General features: G+C 44.4%; 1 protein-coding gene across 1 annotated transcript; it reads right to left on the bottom strand.

Annotated features, from left to right (window-relative positions):
* Positions 1-1,526: 1,526 nt before the first annotated feature.
* Positions 1,527-18,200, bottom strand: LOC144169060 (male-specific histamine-binding salivary protein-like). The gene is made up of 7 exons (XM_077698057.1): positions 18,143-18,200; positions 14,013-14,058; positions 11,137-11,274; positions 8,938-9,104; positions 4,794-4,876; positions 3,100-3,183; positions 1,527-1,688 (listed from the first exon to the last, which is right to left on the bottom strand). Exons 3-7 carry the CDS (start codon positions 11,254-11,256, stop codon positions 1,546-1,548), a joined length of 597 nt encoding a protein of 198 aa, XP_077554183.1. The 5' UTR covers positions 11,257-11,274; positions 14,013-14,058; positions 18,143-18,200; the 3' UTR covers positions 1,527-1,545.
* Positions 18,201-19,694: the final 1,494 nt, after the last annotated feature.

Below are 19,694 nucleotides of genomic sequence, written 5' to 3'. Positions count from 1 at the left end.
GAGGCTGGAATGCACTCATCGCCGCGCTCTCTCGTCAGCAGTTGCCACAAGTGCAACAACATTACCGTAACGCAAACTATTTAACGTCGTGCGCCCCCGGAAATGCTCTGCATTTGATCGTGCACCTCGCGAGGGGGATGTTTCTTCCATCAGGAAAACGGCTACCGCTGGCGGGAATCGAACCCGCGTCCTCGGGCACAGCATTTCTTCCACTCGTCGTCTTGTCATCATTCACTCAGTTTTTGTCCTGAATTTGACGCACTCTAGGCAAGCGTATCGTACCTTATACCGCGGTGATAGGGTTGCCGTAGATTTCATTCTTGGAGCTGTGCCAACTGATTTCGCCACGCTCCATAGCTCCGCGAAGCGAATCTTCAGCGTTAGGGCCTCAATGCTCCCACGTGACATCAAAATTCGTTTCTCAAAGGTGGCTTGGCGATGCACAATAGCAGAGGATCGTCGCGCTTCCAACGTTCTCGTAGATGCTTCATCGCGACAAGTTTTCTTCATGCAGCTCTCTTCTTTCCGAGACCTTGTTCGAAAATTCATAAACAACACGGCATTGCAAGGCCACACTCTTTATTTGTTTCTGGCGAGAGTTACCGCCGGCGCATGCCGATAGCGTAAAACAAGCACATGCTTCTGAAGTCGAAAACTATATTGCCTCATTCGGCGAAATAGCGCGGCTGTTCTTGTTGTACTAGTGTTTTTTATCATTGCAGTTCGGTCAAGGAAATGGCCGGTACAGCAAATAGTAAATCAATGAAAAACGTCGGCGTAAATCAATGGGATTTGAACCCCTGTCTGCACTGTAGCAGCCCAATGCTCCACCAACGGTGTTATTACTTGTTTTATTACACGGAAAACTACCCGTCAAAGATAAATTGACAGGCCATCTACAATAGCAGCGCATTATATATCTTACGTTACACAAATTGGTGCAACTTGCTCTTGTAGTGTAAGGTTGGAGAAACAGCAGAGCCGGAGGTTCCTCTCCCTTCGTCGGGGACCTGGCTCTTGCACCTCACAGATTGCGGAACTTGCCGCTGGGAGTTCTCCGTACCTAGTAACTGGCTCGATCGTTTCGTCTGCTAGCTTTCAGATCCCTAACAAAGTGGACCACGTTAGTACGCGGTTGAACCAGCAGCAGCTGGCTTTGGGAAATCGGCGTCTGAAGCGGGAACATGGCGCCTGTGCCGCTTAATGGTTTTAGTTCTGGGCCATCTACTGAAAACGACGCATTTTTTTACTATTCGCTGAAACCTAAACTTTGATTATAAGAAAACGTGCCTGTGAGCAAGGAAGAGGCTACGGTATCAACACCCAGATCTGTAGCAGTACAGTTAACAGATCTTCTGTCTGTTTAACTAAACCGGAAGGTTGTCCCCTGCATAGTGGCTGAATTTCCCCTATTGTCGCTTTGTGTTGATTTATGATAGACTATTTTCGAGCAGGACCACTTGTTGCGCACGTGCTACGTAGAAATTACTTTATAGAACAAAATTCTTACTCGCCCTTACAAATATGTTTTTGGGAAAATTTTGTTTATTGTGATATCCTCATCTTCTCGTTGCAGAATTCTTCTTCATACTTGCGATACTTCTTCATGCCGCAGAGCAAATCGTATATGAAGTGGCAAAGGCTGCTGACCTCGTGCATTCGATCAATCAGGACCCACATTTCACAGCCTGTATTTGAAGCAAATGAACAGTAATGTCATATAAATTTAAACGTACATATCGAGTTTTTTTAATTCAAACTATGAAAAGTTATAATTCTCTCCGCATTTTCAACCACAGTAACGATGGAAGCAAATTTGCTTGATTCATCATCACCTTTCCAGCTTCCCGTCCTTAGGCCTAAAAACTGCTAACGCTCTTAATAATCAATTGGCTCTTGTAATACGGCAGTAAAATGGTAATGGTTGGTGCTTTCACACAAGTATGACATGAAAAGGCAGTGACGAGTTTCGCGTCATGAATTGAAAAAAACCTCTTAGAGATGATTTTGCTTCTAATCCCCGCCCCTCCTTAGTATCCAGAAATTTTAGATTCCCTCAGCGAAGTGCAGCAATCGGGAATAGGGTAAACAGAAACCGCGATAACCTAATCGCCTAACTTGATTGCTTGTGAACTCCTCAGTGGTTACTTCATGAAAAGTTAACACAACGCTCCGCGAAAGAACAGATCATATTTAAGGCTGATGTCAACGTTTCTCCCAAATTTCCTAGCTGGAAATATGTATTTCGATACCTCAGAGGCACTCTTGTCTGTTTGAACACAAAGAACCAGCTTCACGATAGGCTTGCCACAGCTGCTTGAAACCAGGTTACGTGACTAAACGTGCAGTGGTGCATGGGAGCTCTTGTGTAGTGCGCATGATGGATAATACAAAGTAAATAGCTCGCCTAGCAGCATCTCAGAATGATATGCCAAACTTGTGCAGAAACTCGGAGTCAGCTGCGAAAATTTGCTTGTACGGTACGGGATCCACGTATCAAATCTTATATCAAGAAACTAGGAAGTGTTCAAAACTTGGCTACTAGCTTTGTTGTTCGAGATTACTCAAGGAACTTCAGTGTGTCTGCTGCTAAGTGTAGTCTAGGTTGGGATTCACTTCATCATCGTAGGAGAGTACCCAGACTAAAAATGTTTCACAATATATTTCACAATAAACAGAGATAGAAAGAAGTTGCTATGTATGAGTCCAGACTACGTTTCACTAAGGACAGACTACTCCTGTAAAATAAAAGAAATACATTGTAGAACCACATTGTTTAAGCATGCTATTTCCACAAACCTAATTGCGAATGAAACAAGTTATCAAAAAATGTAGCGACAAGTATGTGTAATGACGTATTTTCGTGTTCTTTGTAGTGTACCTTCGTTGAACATGCTGGTTTTTGGCTTGTCATTGTCTTTTAGGTGATATTTCGGTTTTGCCTGAATTTTTGTACAAATTTCTACTTCCACCCCCCCCCCCCCTCCTGTAATGCCTTGAAAAGGCGCCGTGGGTACTATGATAAATAAATAAATAATTATTACACAGTGCAGCCCCTGTAGCAGGGACGCCCAGCTTGTTCAGTGACCCGGAACTCACCATTGGAGCGATGGGGCACCCGCAGTAGGTCGCAGTTTTCGTACTCGGACACAACAAATGTGTATTCAATAGAAAATATCATATCTGCAAAGAAAAAATACTGTACGCTCGGCTTGTTATGCAAACACTGCAATGTAGTTTCGCTGGAAGCGGCTGAGAATTGAACGAAGGTTATGCGTACACACCAATTTCGCACTTTAGAGAACATAAAATCCAATCCGCTTCCGAATTCATGGGATCACGGGAAAGCACCATTCAATTGGCTACGCAACCACTGGCGAGGAAAATTGCCTTTATAGTCGCGACGCACGCGCTTTTCGCGACAGTGTCGCATGAACATACCAAAAAAATTGCATGGCAAAATTAATATGCATTATAGACAAGGCTAAACAATGCCCTTGTGCATTAGAAGGCTGAAAAGAACGAGGAGTGGCACAAAATTGCTCCGGTACTCAAGTCTGCTTATGTGTTGTGAAGGTTTAGCGATTGTCAAATAATTTTTTACAGCTACATCATGCTTGCATCTCTTCCTTCGTCTTCGTTTCTCCGTTCTTGCGCCAATTACTTTACCAGGCAGAATGGCCACACTTCGTGCGGCACCACCTCCAGAATCAAAGCTCTCTGCGGTTCGGATTACTCACGTGCCGCTACGTCCACCTGCAACGTGGTACACAATCAGGTTGATTTGGTACACCCTCTATCAGGGTGCCGAGAGAGAGTAGTTTGTAGTAGTAGCTCTCCCGGCCCACGCGCTTGTGACCAGTGTGGAAACCAAACCCCACAATTACCCAAAAGCTGTTTATTTTCTCTTTGATGCTGTGGCAATTTTGGTACCACTCATGTCGACGTCGAAAAGGATGAACTTTAGCATTTGATGAGAGATGTAAGGTTTTTAGCTTAAAACCGACATAAATAGGTATTTCTTATTGTGTGGTAAGGGTAAGTAGGCAAAACAAAAAATGTTTCAAAGTTGTACTAGCCAAATAAAAAACAGGGCCCGGTCTTGGCAAAAAAATTGTCTTTGGGGAAAACAGTGAGTGTCGGCTTTGCCCCTAGCCACGTACAGCGAGTCGCCAGATTTTTTTGGCTTATCCTACTGGCGCACGATTTGTAAACTGTTTCGAACACGCGTCTACACTTTATGTTTCTCTTTCAGTGAACACCAGCAAATAAGCCAGCTAAAGAGCTTTAAAGTTTCTACGCCGCTATAATGTGTGCTAGAAAATTTGGTAGCGCCTGGACGATGGCCGCAGATTTACTTCCATAGAGGTCTGGGTGACTGCGAACTTTGTTATTACGGCTTTTTCTAAACCTTTCTGGAAATACAATTGATGCAACACCTATTCTATAACAATTTTTTTTTCGATATGACAGGCTCGCTGCACTTCGCCCAGAGTTCTTAAGATTTGTGTTGATACACAACTGTTAACGGTAGCTTTTTCTGCCGTCTTATCGCGCTGGTTCGTGTTACGGCACCTGACATGGAGTTTTTCGGCCACAGTCCCCTTGCGCCATCAAATCAAGTTTTACAATAATAATTACAGAAAGAAAAGTTTCACTATTTACGTCTGTTCTCTAGCGTGAAATCCAAAGGGGCAAACTAGTCCTAAAACAATGATCGACATGCGGGTGAGGTGCGTTGGAGCGGGGTGCCAGAGATGGCCGCAAAGGGGCTGTCGCCTTGACTACCTTACCGTCATCCAGATTTGCAAACAAGCCATTGGGCACTGTGTATCCGTCTGTAGTGTGCAGGGTCATGGGCACGCTTCGGTTCGCGCTGTAAAAAAGGCCACCGTCGAACAATAATTTTCGCAAGAAATGAGGCTCACTAACTGATGTAGTAATTCAGCTTTTCCAGTGTAGAGTATGTAAAAATATTAACCTCTTTATTACCGGAGACCAAGAAGATGATCGTGAGAAACAAAAAAAGAGCAAGAAGTTAGGGAAAGCAAATGCTAAAGCGGAAAGCATGTTTTACGAAAGATCCAATGTTTCACATTGCAAATACGCAGATCGTAAATAATCGAATTTGTAGTCCTGTAGCGTTTCTTAGTGGAAAGTTGTTTTTATTTATAAAAACGAGTGTGGTGTCTTATTTATAAGACGAGTGTGGCGCGGAAGCGTTCTGCCGAAAAAACTATAAATAAGGAAGCATTAGGAGCAGCAGTCTTGTATAAGGTAAATCTTCGTGTGCGCTTCTACAACTGCAGAAGGGCGTATATATTTTATAGCCCATACAAGAGTCACAATGGCGATGTCAAAAATAGTGTCAGTTTTAAACTAGGTCACTTCAGAAGCCTGTAACAAATTGCTCTGGCGAACTAGATTTCATGATGACGTCGTTTAAAACACTTATTTTGACGGGTTCGATTGCTATTTTTGGTTAATCAGGTATAAAGTAACAATTACTTCAAAATGTTGCGTTTTCTGCAGTGTAGGGGTAAAAAAAGCGAAACAACCACATTCCGCCATTTCTAGATCAAGTGGGTGGTAGGTCACGCAGGTAACCCCGGTAACCAGCGGGCACACGGGCTGGCGAGGCAGGCACAACTTAATTCTCTCACCCCACCCACGGGCTCAACCGAAAGGCGGAAAATGAAACGTCTCCGATACAACCTTCTAGCTAGCATACACAAAACCGACGACAAGTTACTCCGAGCGCTATCTTTGAGAGCCGAAGTTTTCGTCAATAAAGCGCCGACAGCCCCCATCTCCAACGCGGTGTGACGGATGTGCCAATGAAGCGACTCCTGACATGCGCCACCTCGTTCGTTTGTAAGGGAGTGTAAGGGTCTCAAGTCTATTCGTGGCAAGCATCCGCCCGTGTCGGTAGTGTCCTACGACCACTGGATACGGGCAAGAACTGACACCAAAAAATCACTCAGCTCAGTAAAGAGTTTCGCAGTTTCGCCTACGATGCTTTCATAATGAGCCACACTTCACCCCTCCCAACCTTCTCTTCCCAATAATTCCTCGCGCCATCCCATTTAATAAATTATTCGGCTGCTGTACCAAGCTGTCTTTCTATGAATTTAACTGAGAAGTAACGTTCTGTTGGGAAGCATTTCGACTCCAATGTGGAGAGGTTTGCCACTACCGCGGTTAGGTATTTCCTATTGTTCGATGCATGTAACGTGTATAATTAGGTACATTCATATTCTGTGAAATTTTTATGGCGACATTCAGTGGAAGATTCTTCTTCTTCCGCCTGATGCTGGTGAGTAACGAAGAAGGTAAAATTGCTTGTCATGTAATGTAAAAATTCGGATGACACCAGGAAATTTGCACATGAGGCCGATATTTTTAATGCGCCAGAACCAATGTCAATGTTCAAATTTAGCTAACATAATCTGGCGTTCTGCAAAAAATATAATTCATCTTTTGGATATATTTTCATGCATGGTACGGCATAAACAATGGATTAAAAGTAATTATCAAAACGCCCTAAGTGCTATTGAGATAGGGCTCACCGGGAACGGGCTGCTTTGTTTACAGAACATCCTCTTAATCGACGACTAAACTCATGACCGTGTACTCACTAGCAGCTGAACAAGGCATTGAACAGAGCAATGATACCGCTAGGGTTGATATGAATCACTGCTTCGAGACAAACCGCCAGCTGGAAGTTGAACCTGGCAAAATGTAAAACTAGAACTGTCGTGAGCGAATGAAGCGTAGCTGCAGCTCTCAAGCATTAAATAGCATAACTAATAAAAAAATACCAAAAATAGGTGAGGGATAAAAACCGTTGAATCGCTGGCTAAAGAACTACTATGGTCGTTGAGTAAAGAAAGAGCTCGGGTAGGGCTCTCAATCTACAAAAATAGCCGGCAGTGTAGAGGATTTCTTCAGCAGTAACGATAGGGCGGTGACACTTGTGATAAAGAAAAAAAATTCACCCGCATTTCCCCGAAGGGGAGCATGGGGAAGTGCGAATGCACGGGTGATGCGAAGGAACTCTTCTTGGCCAATCGCCCTAAGTGGGTATGTGGTGGGGTCGCTTTCGCACTTAAAAATTCTTCTTGGCCAATCGCCCTAAGTGGGTATGTGGTGCGGACGGACGGACGGCGGTGGACGCGTGATTCAGGGTCGCTTAAGATAATACTGATTGTGGAAATAAAAGCTATTTATACCACACTGGCCTGGTCAAAGTTTCAATGACTTGTGGGCTTGGCGCCTCGTGATCCCGATGTATGCTATAGGATTCAACCAGGGCTTCAATCCCATCTCGGTGAGGTATATTTGTGTACAGAGAAGTTACATCTATAGTTACAAGGAAGGCGCCATCAGGGATTTTTATGTTGTTAATTTCCCGTAGGAAGTGGTTAGTATCACGAAGATATGCCGAATGGGTAGCGAAGGAACTCTTCTTGGCCAATCGCCCTAAGTGGGTATGTGGTGGGGTCGCTTTCGCACTTAAAAACTCTTCTTGGCCAATCGCCCTAAGTGGGTATGTGGTGCGGATGGACGGACGGCGGTGGACGCGTGATTCAGGGTCGCTTAAGAAGTGCATTCGCACTTAATAGCAGGCACACCTTAACGGCTTTGCGTTTTCGAACAGAAACGTCACGGGAACTATTAAATTACTAGCTGCAGGTCACGTTTTTCCTGCGGAGTTTCTGTATTTGTGCCGAAAATTATGAATGGGTGCTTTGTCGTTTGGGAAGAAGGTGGAATTCATGACAAAAGTTTTATTTAGGAAAAAATAGTGGCCATGAATGCCAAAACGTACTTGCTGGGAACGAACAAATAGCGGGCATTAATTTTATTCATGTTCGCGGAATTTGTGAACGGTACCTGGACATGTGCATTTACCAGACCACACCACTGCAGTTCTCAAGATTCGGGGCACAGCTCTGATAGCTTGACGTTCTCCCACTTTAGCAGGTTGGTTTTAGCGCAGTAGCTGTGCACGGCTCACACCATAAGGTTTTGTTGTTTCGTTCGGGTCACAAAAGTGTGAGCCATTTATTATCATCACGAAGGTTCTCGGAGACGCTATGGTCCAAAGGAATTGGTTTTTGCGCTGTGAATTTAGGAATGCAGTGAGTATGTATGGTTCCCCACAATGACTTTTAGGACTCCCGGTATTTTTTAATAATCAGAGAAGATCTAACTGAAACAATCCTTGTTTAAAGAGGCCCTGAAGGCAACATACAAGATCGGGTCATTAAGAAGGCTGGTTGGTCTTGAAGAACTGATACCAATTTTATCGCGAACTCCAGAGAAATAAAGGAGATATTAATGAAAACAGATGCAGCATTGGAGACTGCACAGACGATTTCCCGCAATTTCGCTATGACGTCACAGAATTTTCTTTTTGCGATTGGCGGCCACTCACCCAAGCGACCACCAAAAACCTCGACTGGGTGGTTGTAGTGGGGCCTCTAATTCCGCTCTATCGCCTCACTTGAGCACTGGGGTGCAATGACACGCCGATAATTATGTTTTAATGCTGGCCCACATGAAGTGTCCGATGCCATAACACACTTCTGTTGCACGAAACTTGAAAAGTTTAAATATTGCTGGCTTTTCTGAGTTAAAAGAACAACTTTCGTGGCTGGAATGGACGTGAGTGAGTTACCAAAGGCTAATTGTTACAAAATTGAACAAAGTTGTATTTTTTCTTCAAGGACCAACTGAGGGAGTGATGGCACGTGACCACAGAGCTGTATTAGCCAACGGTTGCCCTCTGGATTTTACCATCACAGTGTTACACAGCCAGACACATACCCATAAGTCCATTGCCCTGCGCTTTAACTCGGATTTCATACGTTAGCGCTTGTATCTTTGCGCACAAAAGAAAATCGGGCCGTTGCGTTCACATGTCGCACTCACAATTTTTGGTTATTCTTGGACCAGAACCGCATAATTGTGTTTGCCACTTTTCTTTCCTCGTCCCAACCAATCACGGCTCCGTGCACACACCGGCCTGTCAAATCGTAGACTGGGTCGTGTTCAAAAGTCCGCTGGTAGATGACGAAAGTAGAATTTTGGCGGAAAGTCTGTAACAAGAAAGAAAGACGGCATTGCAGTTCAGCAGAACTAAACACTAGAAAATTTTCATAAGCCAATAATACCTAAAAACGTTTCGCTGTGCGTTGGGCCCGCACTAAGTTGCCGCTCAGAAAGAGCAAGAATCTGCAGCAGTCCTGCTAAACGGCAGGGAGGGTGTGGTGCGGCCGAAATTATTGGCCACAACCCACGTCGACGGCGCCGAAGGGGAACTTAGAAATAAGGGTTTACCATATATAGTAATATAAGGTGCGCAATATAAAAAAATAGAATATTGCGGTTTTTATCGAAGCACACGCATCGATTACACCCTCTGTTTCTTTGCAGAATGTTGGTTTATATTTTTGGTTGACGACTAGCTGTTTGTAAATGATTTTGTTGTTAATCTAGTTCCTACAATAATAGAGGACGATGATAAGGCAACTGATGTTGTACCATCCAAGTAAGATCAAAGTGGGTGCAAGAGAGCCACCTAACAGTTGGCCAAACGAGATATCTGTACAGAAATGGCACAATTCTCTATAGCTGTCTACCCGCTTTTTTGTAAGAATACAAGCAAAAGAATTCAAAATGTTTTATACTTTTGCAAACGTCTTGGTAAAGACTTTTCGAATGAACGCTCAAGAAGCAAAGACGGATGTGTGTGCCTCTACGTAAGTGTACTTTAGAAAAAAAGGAATGATGATGCTTTTAACCGGTAAAATTTTCCGGTGTGCACCTAAAAATATTTCACAAACAATAACCCAGAAGTGATTTCGCCTACATCTACCGTGGTTGGCAGACGGCCATACTGTAATGTAGATTCCACAAGGTCAGTATTATGTAGGGAAGGCGTAGATTTGTCGCTTCAAAGTAAGCAAAACACTTTAGTGCGGGTATATGCACTGGCCGATCGTTCCGATATTTTGAATTCGGTCATTTCAAGCGGTCATGTAACTTAATCACAAATCATATATGTCGCGTGCAAATACAGTACGCATCGTAAGCAGCAACGGCACGCCTGCTTTGGCTTTTTGTTTTTGCTTTCGGCATATCACAGAAATCGTCATCATTTTTTGTTCTGCCACACCGCGTCTAAACAGATGAGGTCGTAAATGTTAATACAAAAAAAACTTGCAACCAAAGGCATGCTTGACTTTCGATGTCCTATTGAACTTAAGCGCTTCTGATTCTTTAAGGAGTTTATGGCCGAGTACTCTACAGGTCCACCCGTGTTGAGTACTGCTGTAGAGTAGAGCCGTATAGGAACATGAAGACTCAGCCTTGTATCCGCACTGAAATGCATAATTGGCAAGGTTAGCGCTCATACTTTTTCAGCATCGTAAATAAAAAAAAACATTTTTGGGGCCTAGCACGACGAAAACAAGTATAAAAATGATGAAGAATTTCACTTTATTACAAACAAAATTTGTGGAAAACAAGAAGCGTGTTGCAGCCGCCCCTCTGCACAAAACTCCGTAATTGCTCAAGTTACTACATTTAGAAGTCATAGCGGTCTAAATGAAGGTAATTATCCTAAGGCGTTTCTGAGAGCCAAAAATAAAACTAAAAACAAAATAACACAAACAATACTCATCCCACCAAAAGAAAAACAAATCGAAAACCGCTTCCCAAAAGCAGGAAGTTTTATTTTGGCGGGGTTAGTTTTTGTCCTATATGCTCACGCTCGCGAGGTCTCCCGCCCTTTTTTGCTTCTCACTTCAGCTCTCCCATCTACTCCCACCTACAATGAAATACCGCCTGGGTCGTGTCCTAACGTCGACACTCCGCGGGCATGCCTTTCGGCGCCTCCCCTAAGCATTTCCACCCGCCATGTTGTAAAACATCTCCACGTAAACACTCTAAATGACGGCTGGTTCGGCTTGAGTCGGAGGGGGAAATGAAGCCAAGGTGAGGTGAAGGGTAATATGCCCACTTTCGCTGCGCTAGTCTCCGTAGTGTTGGCAGTTGTGTTTTCTCTTTATTTCTGGTCTTCTCTCAAAATCCTCAATAACAAGCGGTTAGTCCTATGAGCAAATATACCTTCCATGCGTCCTGAAAAGGCGACAGGTAGGGCTTTCTCTCTGGCAGATCTGTCGATACCAGCACTCCTCCCCCGACGAGCATGGCTATTGCAATTGTGATGCTGCAGTGCCGGGTCATTGTAGATTGGGTCCGGTGCTGTTCCATTTATCGTGGAAGGAAGATGAAGGGAAAACACACAGGTGGATAAAATCGAGATGTTATGATATAAGATTGTGCGAGAATATTGGAGATAAAGCTAGGCACAAACACAGAACTCTGAGCAAAACATGATTTGGCAATCCTTGTGTAGTATTCGGCTGAACCCTTTTACGTCGAAAATGCGTTTGTCCTGCAATAGGCGTAAACTGGTTGACAAAATAATGAGAATATGGATGAATATGCATATCGAGGGCCTCGGTTCTAGCAGGCTTGGTGCAGGGAGCATAACAGGGTTTCCAGTTTGTCAACTGCCTTAAAAGAATTTAGAAGCTAGAGTCACGGACCATGGGTTAAACAGAAAGCGAAGCCTCTTCTTTTCAATTTGCCGAAGTGGCACTACAGCACTCCTGAACGTAGGATACATCTCCCTAACAACAACAGTGTGTGACCATCCTGCTGGAGTATAAGGCTGGTACGACTTTTATATAGGGAAAGGCCTTAACCCTCTAGCACGCGTAACTAGGCCGAGAATAAATTCAAGAGTTAGAACTCTTGTTGCAGGGCATGTTGTCGGTTCGTATTTCATCATCATTGTTTAGTACCCAGCTCAACTCAATAACGCTGTCATGAGTCAAGGTCAAACCCCCGCAATGACACCCAAGAGAACAAGGTGGAAGAAGGAACATGGAAGACGAGGGATCGAGGCTGAGGAAGACATCTGTTTCTTGGCCAATCCCCCAAGTGGGTATGTGCCACTAGAAGTGGAACAACCACAACAGCAACAGCAACGACATCGGGCTTCCGAAGAGCGAAGCCTGGGGGGCCACGTCCCAAGGCACCGACGTCGCCACACAAGCCTGGACGGGAGCGGGCCCACGACGCTTCGGCTCTGGTCTCCCGACGCTCCGCCAACCCACGCCTTGGTGGCTCCATCGGCGACGGGTGCGTGTCCTCGGTCAGCGACATCGAACCGTCGTCCTAGGACACGACGGGCCCCCACAACGGCGACGCCGAGAATCAAGCCACAAGACCACGACGACAACGCTACGTCTTCAGGACATCTACCTCGTCATGACATCTTCAAAGCCACGAAACGTTTCCACATCAGCGTCGGTCACTGGGTAGGCCTCTTTACGGACTCTTTGGGAGACCTTGGAGATATAGTAGGAGACTACTCAATTTTCCTCGGCACGTAATTCTACTTTTTTTCATTAACTTTTGTTCGTGTGTGAATTGTTTTGTTTGCTGTGCTTTGGTTTGTTCGAGGTTTGCTTTACGATAAATATCCTTTGCCAAGCTCCTCTCGCTTTCCCATTTCCATCTTCTCTGCTGGTCAGGACGCGCGACAAACGCCTAGTTACTAGCGAACCTTTCATCATCCCTAACTTCAGCTTTGGTGCAGGTACTGATGATTTGTTTTACATACCCTTAATTATTCCACGGTAAGCACACAAAACAGACAAAAAGAGGTAGCCGAAGATAAAGGTCTTTCAGCTAATTCTCAAGCTCTGCGGGAAGAAGCAACGGGAATTAACGCTGCGAGTGACACCTTTTCGTGTCTCGGCAGTGCCACTGTGAGCCCAAATCTTTTCGCTGATTACTAGGGAAAGAAATTTAAAAGAAGAAATATCGGGTAAAGGCCCTTAAAGAGCGTCGAATCTTTAAAACGCAGTCATTTTTACCCCGCACAGTTATTAGAACTGGCTTTTGAGGGCAATGAGACATCCCACCAAAAAGGCGTGATTTTTAGATGACATCTGCGACAGTTCTTAGTATAGCCACGAAAAAAAAAAAAAAACGGGCCAGTATATTCGTGCAAATTATAATGAATAATCTCGCGTCTGTCGATTAAAAAAGGGGCTGTTTCAACACCCACTATCGCATGCCGAAAAGAAAGGCTCTATGGTTTTCGCGCTTGTTGTCGGATACAGTCGCACTTTGCTAGATTAGTTAGGAATCTTCGGGATGCAGTTGCCGAGCTTTTCGGTGAAACACCTAGGCAGGAAAGGCCATTAATATGCTTGAGAGATACTACAACCGCCCATTAACATGGTCGTTACCGAAAACATCCGGAACAGGCTAGCCGGTTCGGGCATGAATTATTAGAATAAAGAATATCAAATATGTATTATAGAATATAGCATAGAATCCTGCGATAGAACAATATTGCAGCAATAACGAAGCAGCTTATGAGGCGTTTCCCGCACTGACTGAATCGCAGCTTTCCTTCGTAGGCAACCAAATCTGAAAGAAAGTTCCAGCGGCAGCAGGCGGGCTTACGCGGCTAAGGCCACTTTCAGAACTGGAGGCCATTTCCCCCGCTGCTGCCATTCGTCTACTTCGTCCTGAAGTATGCTGTCGTCAAGAAACCCAACCGTACAGCAAGCCATTCTAGCCCACCCAACCTCGCACCTGCAATGACACGTCCTGTCCCTCGGAGGATCGACGTGTCGAGAACGCCTTACCTTAACCCTCTCTACTACTACTGGCGGTATACTATTACTGGCCCAACAAAGCACATGGCGTTACAATGCTTTCAACCGATGCACTGCGACCCCTACCGAAGGACGTAGTCGCAATCCATACACTGTACAGGCACGCGCCTGCTTGAGGCGTGTCTGACAATGATTACCAACGTAAATGAGATACAAAGCATCCCATGTCAAATAAGAACAGTCCAAATAACTCCTAAATAGCGAAAACCCAGTTTGAAGAATCCGGCATTTAAGGCTTGCCGAGAAGCTGGCCGTCGATGGACTGGCTATGAACAGTTGAGTCGACCTGAAAGTCAAAACCACCCAATCTAGGAATTCTGAACCAAAAACGACCTTCCACTAAAAAAAACTGCGAATTGTACAAAAATATTAAACTGCAGTAGCGTCTAAAAATATTCAACTACACTAAAACGTGCGGAAACAAGAGCTGAAATTAAATAAACTGGACAAATTGAAAGAATATTTTCTGAAGTACAATACTTCTATTAATTCAAAACACCTGTGATAAGAAAATTGTCTGAAGCAAAACATTTAAAAATATAGTCGCTGCCTAGAAAATTTGAACGCGGTTCTTGACAAGATGGCTACCCAGAAGGTGTACTTTTTCACAAAGAGAGCATCCGACCCGGTTCACTTAAAGTACGTAAAGAAAACAAACAACTGCGTAGATATATGTTTAGACGTGCCCTTACATAGTGCAATGTGTCATTTACCCCATGAAATGCGCATGTTCTACCCGGGCAGCGCGTGAGCAAGATCTACAAATAGCTGTCGGAGACAGTGTCTGCACGAGCTAAAGATGTCCTTTCTGCGTCACCGCATCCCCTGTTTGATCACCGAGTTACCAAAGCCGTTCTGAGCGAAATCTTTGGGAGGTGAAGGTTCTTTTTGGCGATATAACGCGAACCTTTGATCCAACAACGCACCGAAAACCTCTTCGCCCGATGTTCTCAAAGCCACAGCATGCATACTAACGGAATAAGAAGTAGCTCATATTGATAAAAGACATTTGTAACACGTTTGCGCAACTAGAAGAAGCGGCGTCTCCACTGGCGGTTGTAGTTCCTCAGAAACTCGAAAATGGCAATAAATGAATAAAATCTTTCCTGAGAAAAGTTAACGAACAAGGTTTCCCACCAAGTACGAGCTGGACAGAAAATAAAATAAATCATCTAACAAGCTTTTTTGAGCAGGAAGGATTGCAATGTTTGAGATATTTTGAAAGAACTGCAGAAATGTATTTAAAGCAGTTGGATTGGCGAAATGCAGATGCTTGGTGTCTAAACCTGTGCTTACGTGGTAGATCGAAACGTCGATTGGAGATGGCAGACGAATATGTGTTGGATTTTTAAAACGGACAGGGATAAGGGCAATATACAGTAAAAATGTTTCCTGCGCTGCATTCTGAATCTACGGGTTAAATGAAAAAATCATCATCATCATCATCACCAGCCTATCTACGCCCACTGCAGGGCAAATGCCTCTCCCATTATTCTCCAATTATCTCGGTCCTGTGCCAACTGTGACCAATTTATCCCCGCAAACTTCTTGATCTCATCTGCCCATCTAACGTTCTGCCGCCCCCTGCAACGCTTGCCTTCTCTAGGGATCCACTCTGTTGCCCTTAATGACCAGCGGTTATCTTGCCTTCGCATTACATGCCCTGCCCACGTCCATTTCTTTTTCTTAATTTCTACTAATATGTCTTTAACACCAGTTTGCTCCCTGACCCACTCCGCTCTCTTCTTGTCCCTTAATGTTACACCTATCATTTTCCGTTCCATTGCCCGCTGAGTCGTTCTCAATTTAAGTTGAACCCTCTTAGTGAGCCTCCAAGTTTCTGCCCCGTAGGTGAGTACCGGTAAGATGCAGCTGTCATACACTTTCTTCTTCAGCGACAATGGTAGGCTGCTATTCATTATCTGAGAATGTCTGCCATATGCACCCCACCCCATTCTGATCCTTCTAATTATCTCTGCCTCATGGTTGGGATCTGGGGTCACAACTTGGCCTAAGTAGATATATTCGCTTACCACTTCCACTGCCTCGCCACCTATCTCAAACTGCTGTGCTGTCCCGAGGTTATTGATCATTACTTTAGTTTTCTGCATATTAATTTTCAGGCCCACGGTTCTACTCTGTTCGCCCAGTGCGGAAAGCATGCTTTGAAATTCGTCCCCCGAGTTACTTAGCAAGGCAACGTCATCCGCAAATCTGAGAATACTGAGGTATTCTCCATTAACCCTTACTCCCACCTGTTCCCAATCCAACGTTCTGAATACTTCTTGTAAGCATGCTGTGAATAACATTGGAGAGATTGTGTCTCCTTGTATGACACCCTTCCTTATAGGTATTTTACTGCTCTCCCTATGGAGGATAGGGAGAAATAGTGAAATGAAAAAATAGTAGCTGTTTAAATGTACCATGAAGACCAAATGAGAGTTTCATTCATTCGAAAGATTGCGTCGTTAAAATAACACTGACACCACTTTAATGCAAACGTTACTCAAATAAGCTATATAATTACATAATTAGTGAAAAAAATGACCATGCGATCCACTACCTCATTTTCGGAACTACAACCACTGACGTATTATGGACAGCTGTGCGATTCGGCGAGGCTGAACACAGCAAACACAAGTTACGCGGGGTTTATAAGCTTGCAGAGCGAGCTACGTGCGCTTAAATAAATGCATATTCTTTTTATAGCAGCGAAAATGGTGGTGTAAATGATGGAAGTTCAAGAGTCACAGATAAAGTTAGAGCTGCAGAGGCGTACTGCACGTTGAGCTTGCACTGGCCAGCTGGCATAAGCGGCATTGTGTTCTGTGACTTTGTATGCCGAGCGTGCCTAACCTTTCACGCAGACGATTACTATTAAGCGAAACAAAAAGCAGCCCGGTAAAAGCCCGCCAAAAAAGCAGCGAGAGCCTACAGCGGTCCTGACCAGTATCGTATCGCCATCTAGGATGACTGAAACGTAAACAAGGCGTTTCTCCGTTCGCTGCAGTCGTAGTCAGCGAGATACGTTCACTCACGCACCTGCGCTAGATACGTCATCGCAGACGTCCAGAAACACATGATTCAGCGGGAGAATCAGAAGTATGGCTTAGCTTGTTTAGTTTCTCAGTGAATAGAACACCGTTTGCGGCCAGGCAAGTGCTGGGGGCAGTATAAAAAACTAATCTTTGGAATAAAACAAATTTGTATCTTGTCTTCATGACCCCTTTAAGGTAACCTGTCAAGACGGGGTGCACTTGGCAAAGGCAGGGAGGAAAGACCGGCAATAGCTCAGCGCACAGTGGACTGAAATCAGGATTCCCTTCCAGACTGCTGCTATTTTTATTATAAAAACACTGGTTAGGCGTCATCCACAGAGATCCCAACATGTTTTGCGACAATCATTGTAGTCGGCGTAGAAAGGCATTACTTTTTTCAATTCAACTGTATGATATTTTCAATTCAAATGTATTATATTTTATCCAACACAGCAGGGGGAACTTAATGGGCAAACAGCGCGTAATGAACACCTTCACGGAGCTTGCGAACCCTTACCTCTGGATCTGGATTCTACACTATCAAAACAAAATAGGCGAAAAAAATCAAGGGAATATTTATATGGCAGAGTCGAGATAAGGAGTAGAGATATCATTAAAATCTAACTCTGTAGCTCTACACTGATAGAAAAAAGTGAAAATATTTTTTCGTTGTTGCACGAAAGTCATAAAAGCTTGGACGCACCGCACAAAGCCTATAGAGCGCAACTGAAATTGCAAATGACGTTGCTCTTTGCTGCATCGTACATACGCTCTTGCTGCCCTTTTTTTGTAAGACTACCGGCAGACAGTTCTGTGAATCTGCACCGAGGGCCCTGGTTAGCAATGGTGCGCACACGTAAGACAATGATATAACTTCTCGGAAACGACTACGGCGTTCACTATTATCTCAGGCATCACAGGTAACCACCACTCAAGGCTACCAGCAGACTTTCAACTGCTTTTACAAAATCTTACTTCCGAACCGCTTTGCGAAGCTCGCATGAGAATAAAACGTGAAGTTAGGTCATTACCGTGCGTCTTTAAGGTTTGCGCTTGTGAATGTAGTATATTACGTCGGTCCAATTAGATGGCACACAGCACAGCACATCTACAAACCTCGCGCTTTCACTATACGTCGCCTTCGCAGACGAAGCCACAATATTTCCTTCCTGGTGTTAATAAAGAGAACGATTGTAAAGACGCCAGTTACAAACTTATGCTTCAGGTAGTAAATTCAGAGCTCGTTTTCTTTTGCGTCGTTACAGTAGGTAATAGTTATTTGCAGACCAACAGCACTAATGAAACCAAGTATGACGTTTCGAAAACACTTACCTTTGCTCGGACGATGTGGTGATGAATGCCTGTGGGTATACGATCGTTCTGTCTATCACAGAACACTCTGAGGTGAAGATCCAAGGAAAAGAGACGTTCGTCTCGAAAAAGGATTACTGCGGCACGTGCCTGGCCTTGCTAGGGGATTAGCGTTTTCCTCAAAGTACGATTTTCCCGCCGTAGCATTACCTTTGATTCTAACATTTCTCTTGTACTTTCCGCAAACAAAAGACCATAAATGTACAGCTCCAGGAAACGGTACTGACATGCTGGCACACGTAGTTTGTTATCAATTCTGTATAGAGTGTGAATTGACCTTATCTCATGAATGCACGATAAAATTGTTTAGGTTTGCTTTATGCATGCACATAACACGCTGATGTCCAAATCATAAACTCATGCACAAGTCAATAATCCTTCGAATTATTCAATACACCTCACCCCTGTGGAACCCGCACAGGCAGTTCCAAATAACCAAAACGAATTGGTCTAAAGAAAACCTTATCGATTTATATGCCGTCGTTCCGACAGACATTTCACCCACGTCTGTTTTTTGTCCCTGAATCTAACCTTCGTTACCTCAGGCCGACGTCTAGAGTCATTAAAATTTTTACATTCTACCGTACACTCCCCATATCACTCACGCACACATACCTGCTTCCCGATTTCCAGGCTATCCCCAATGTGAAGCCATCACAATCTTAATCCTGCACCATTATTTGCCCTAACGTATACATTCAAACACAGTATATTTTTCCCGCACAATAGAGTAGTGAAATGTTTTGCCTGGTGCCCGAAGCGGGTCAGTTTTCTTGTGGGTAACATTTGTTGCAAGTAAGTCGTGATGAAATTTTGTAATAACCTGACACAGCTTGGAAACGCAAAATAAAGCCGTGCCAGTGTTGGTAGTGTATTTGTCGGCTGGTGTTTGCTGTCAGTAATAAGGTCCGGTGCACTAACTTTAGCGCCTAGGCAGCCATGCACGACGGAATCCTTTTGTAAGTTTCAAATACCCCATCAGTCTGGCACACAAATCTTTTCAATGAGCTTTCACATGTACGATTTGGGCGAAACAGGCCGATGTGATCCGATTTATTCAGTGTTTTCGCCATGTTTGATCACCGCTACCCTCCATGCAAGCTTCCAGGAGGAGGGTATTGTTCCTGTGCCCCAAACCCCCAAACAGCATTGAAGCAAGGTTTGTTTAGTGGGCACCGGGTCTTGATGCGAACAGCAACCAAGTGCTTCGCAACTTCGCAGGGAGGGAGATGCAGAAGGACTCGATAGAAATTGCATAAGAAGCGCAATAATGCTTTTCTACATTTCCTCCTCTGGCGCAGCGGTTTTTGTTTCCCGGCGTGCTCTGCGCTGTTTCTCAGAGCCCTCGACCGCACTGATGTTTTCCTTTGCCGGCGTGCGATCCAGTGCTCATCTTCTAAGGCTTGTGCCTTTTCTTGGCGCGCTATCCCCGGCTCGTACGCTCCCCTGCTCGCGGAGCTTCAGCTTATTCAGAACAATTCTGTGTAGCCCACAAAGATAGTTTACATCTTGC

This window comes from Haemaphysalis longicornis, unplaced genomic scaffold (genome assembly GCF_048455015.1).
Source record: "Haemaphysalis longicornis isolate Haplotype H1 unplaced genomic scaffold, Haemaphysalis longicornis Haplotype H1 scaffold_2, whole genome shotgun sequence".
Classification (NCBI taxonomy): domain Eukaryota; kingdom Metazoa; phylum Arthropoda; class Arachnida; order Ixodida; family Ixodidae; genus Haemaphysalis; species Haemaphysalis longicornis.
The sequence above is the reverse complement of the archived record's forward strand: the minus strand, read 5'-3'. Positions and strand labels throughout refer to the sequence as shown.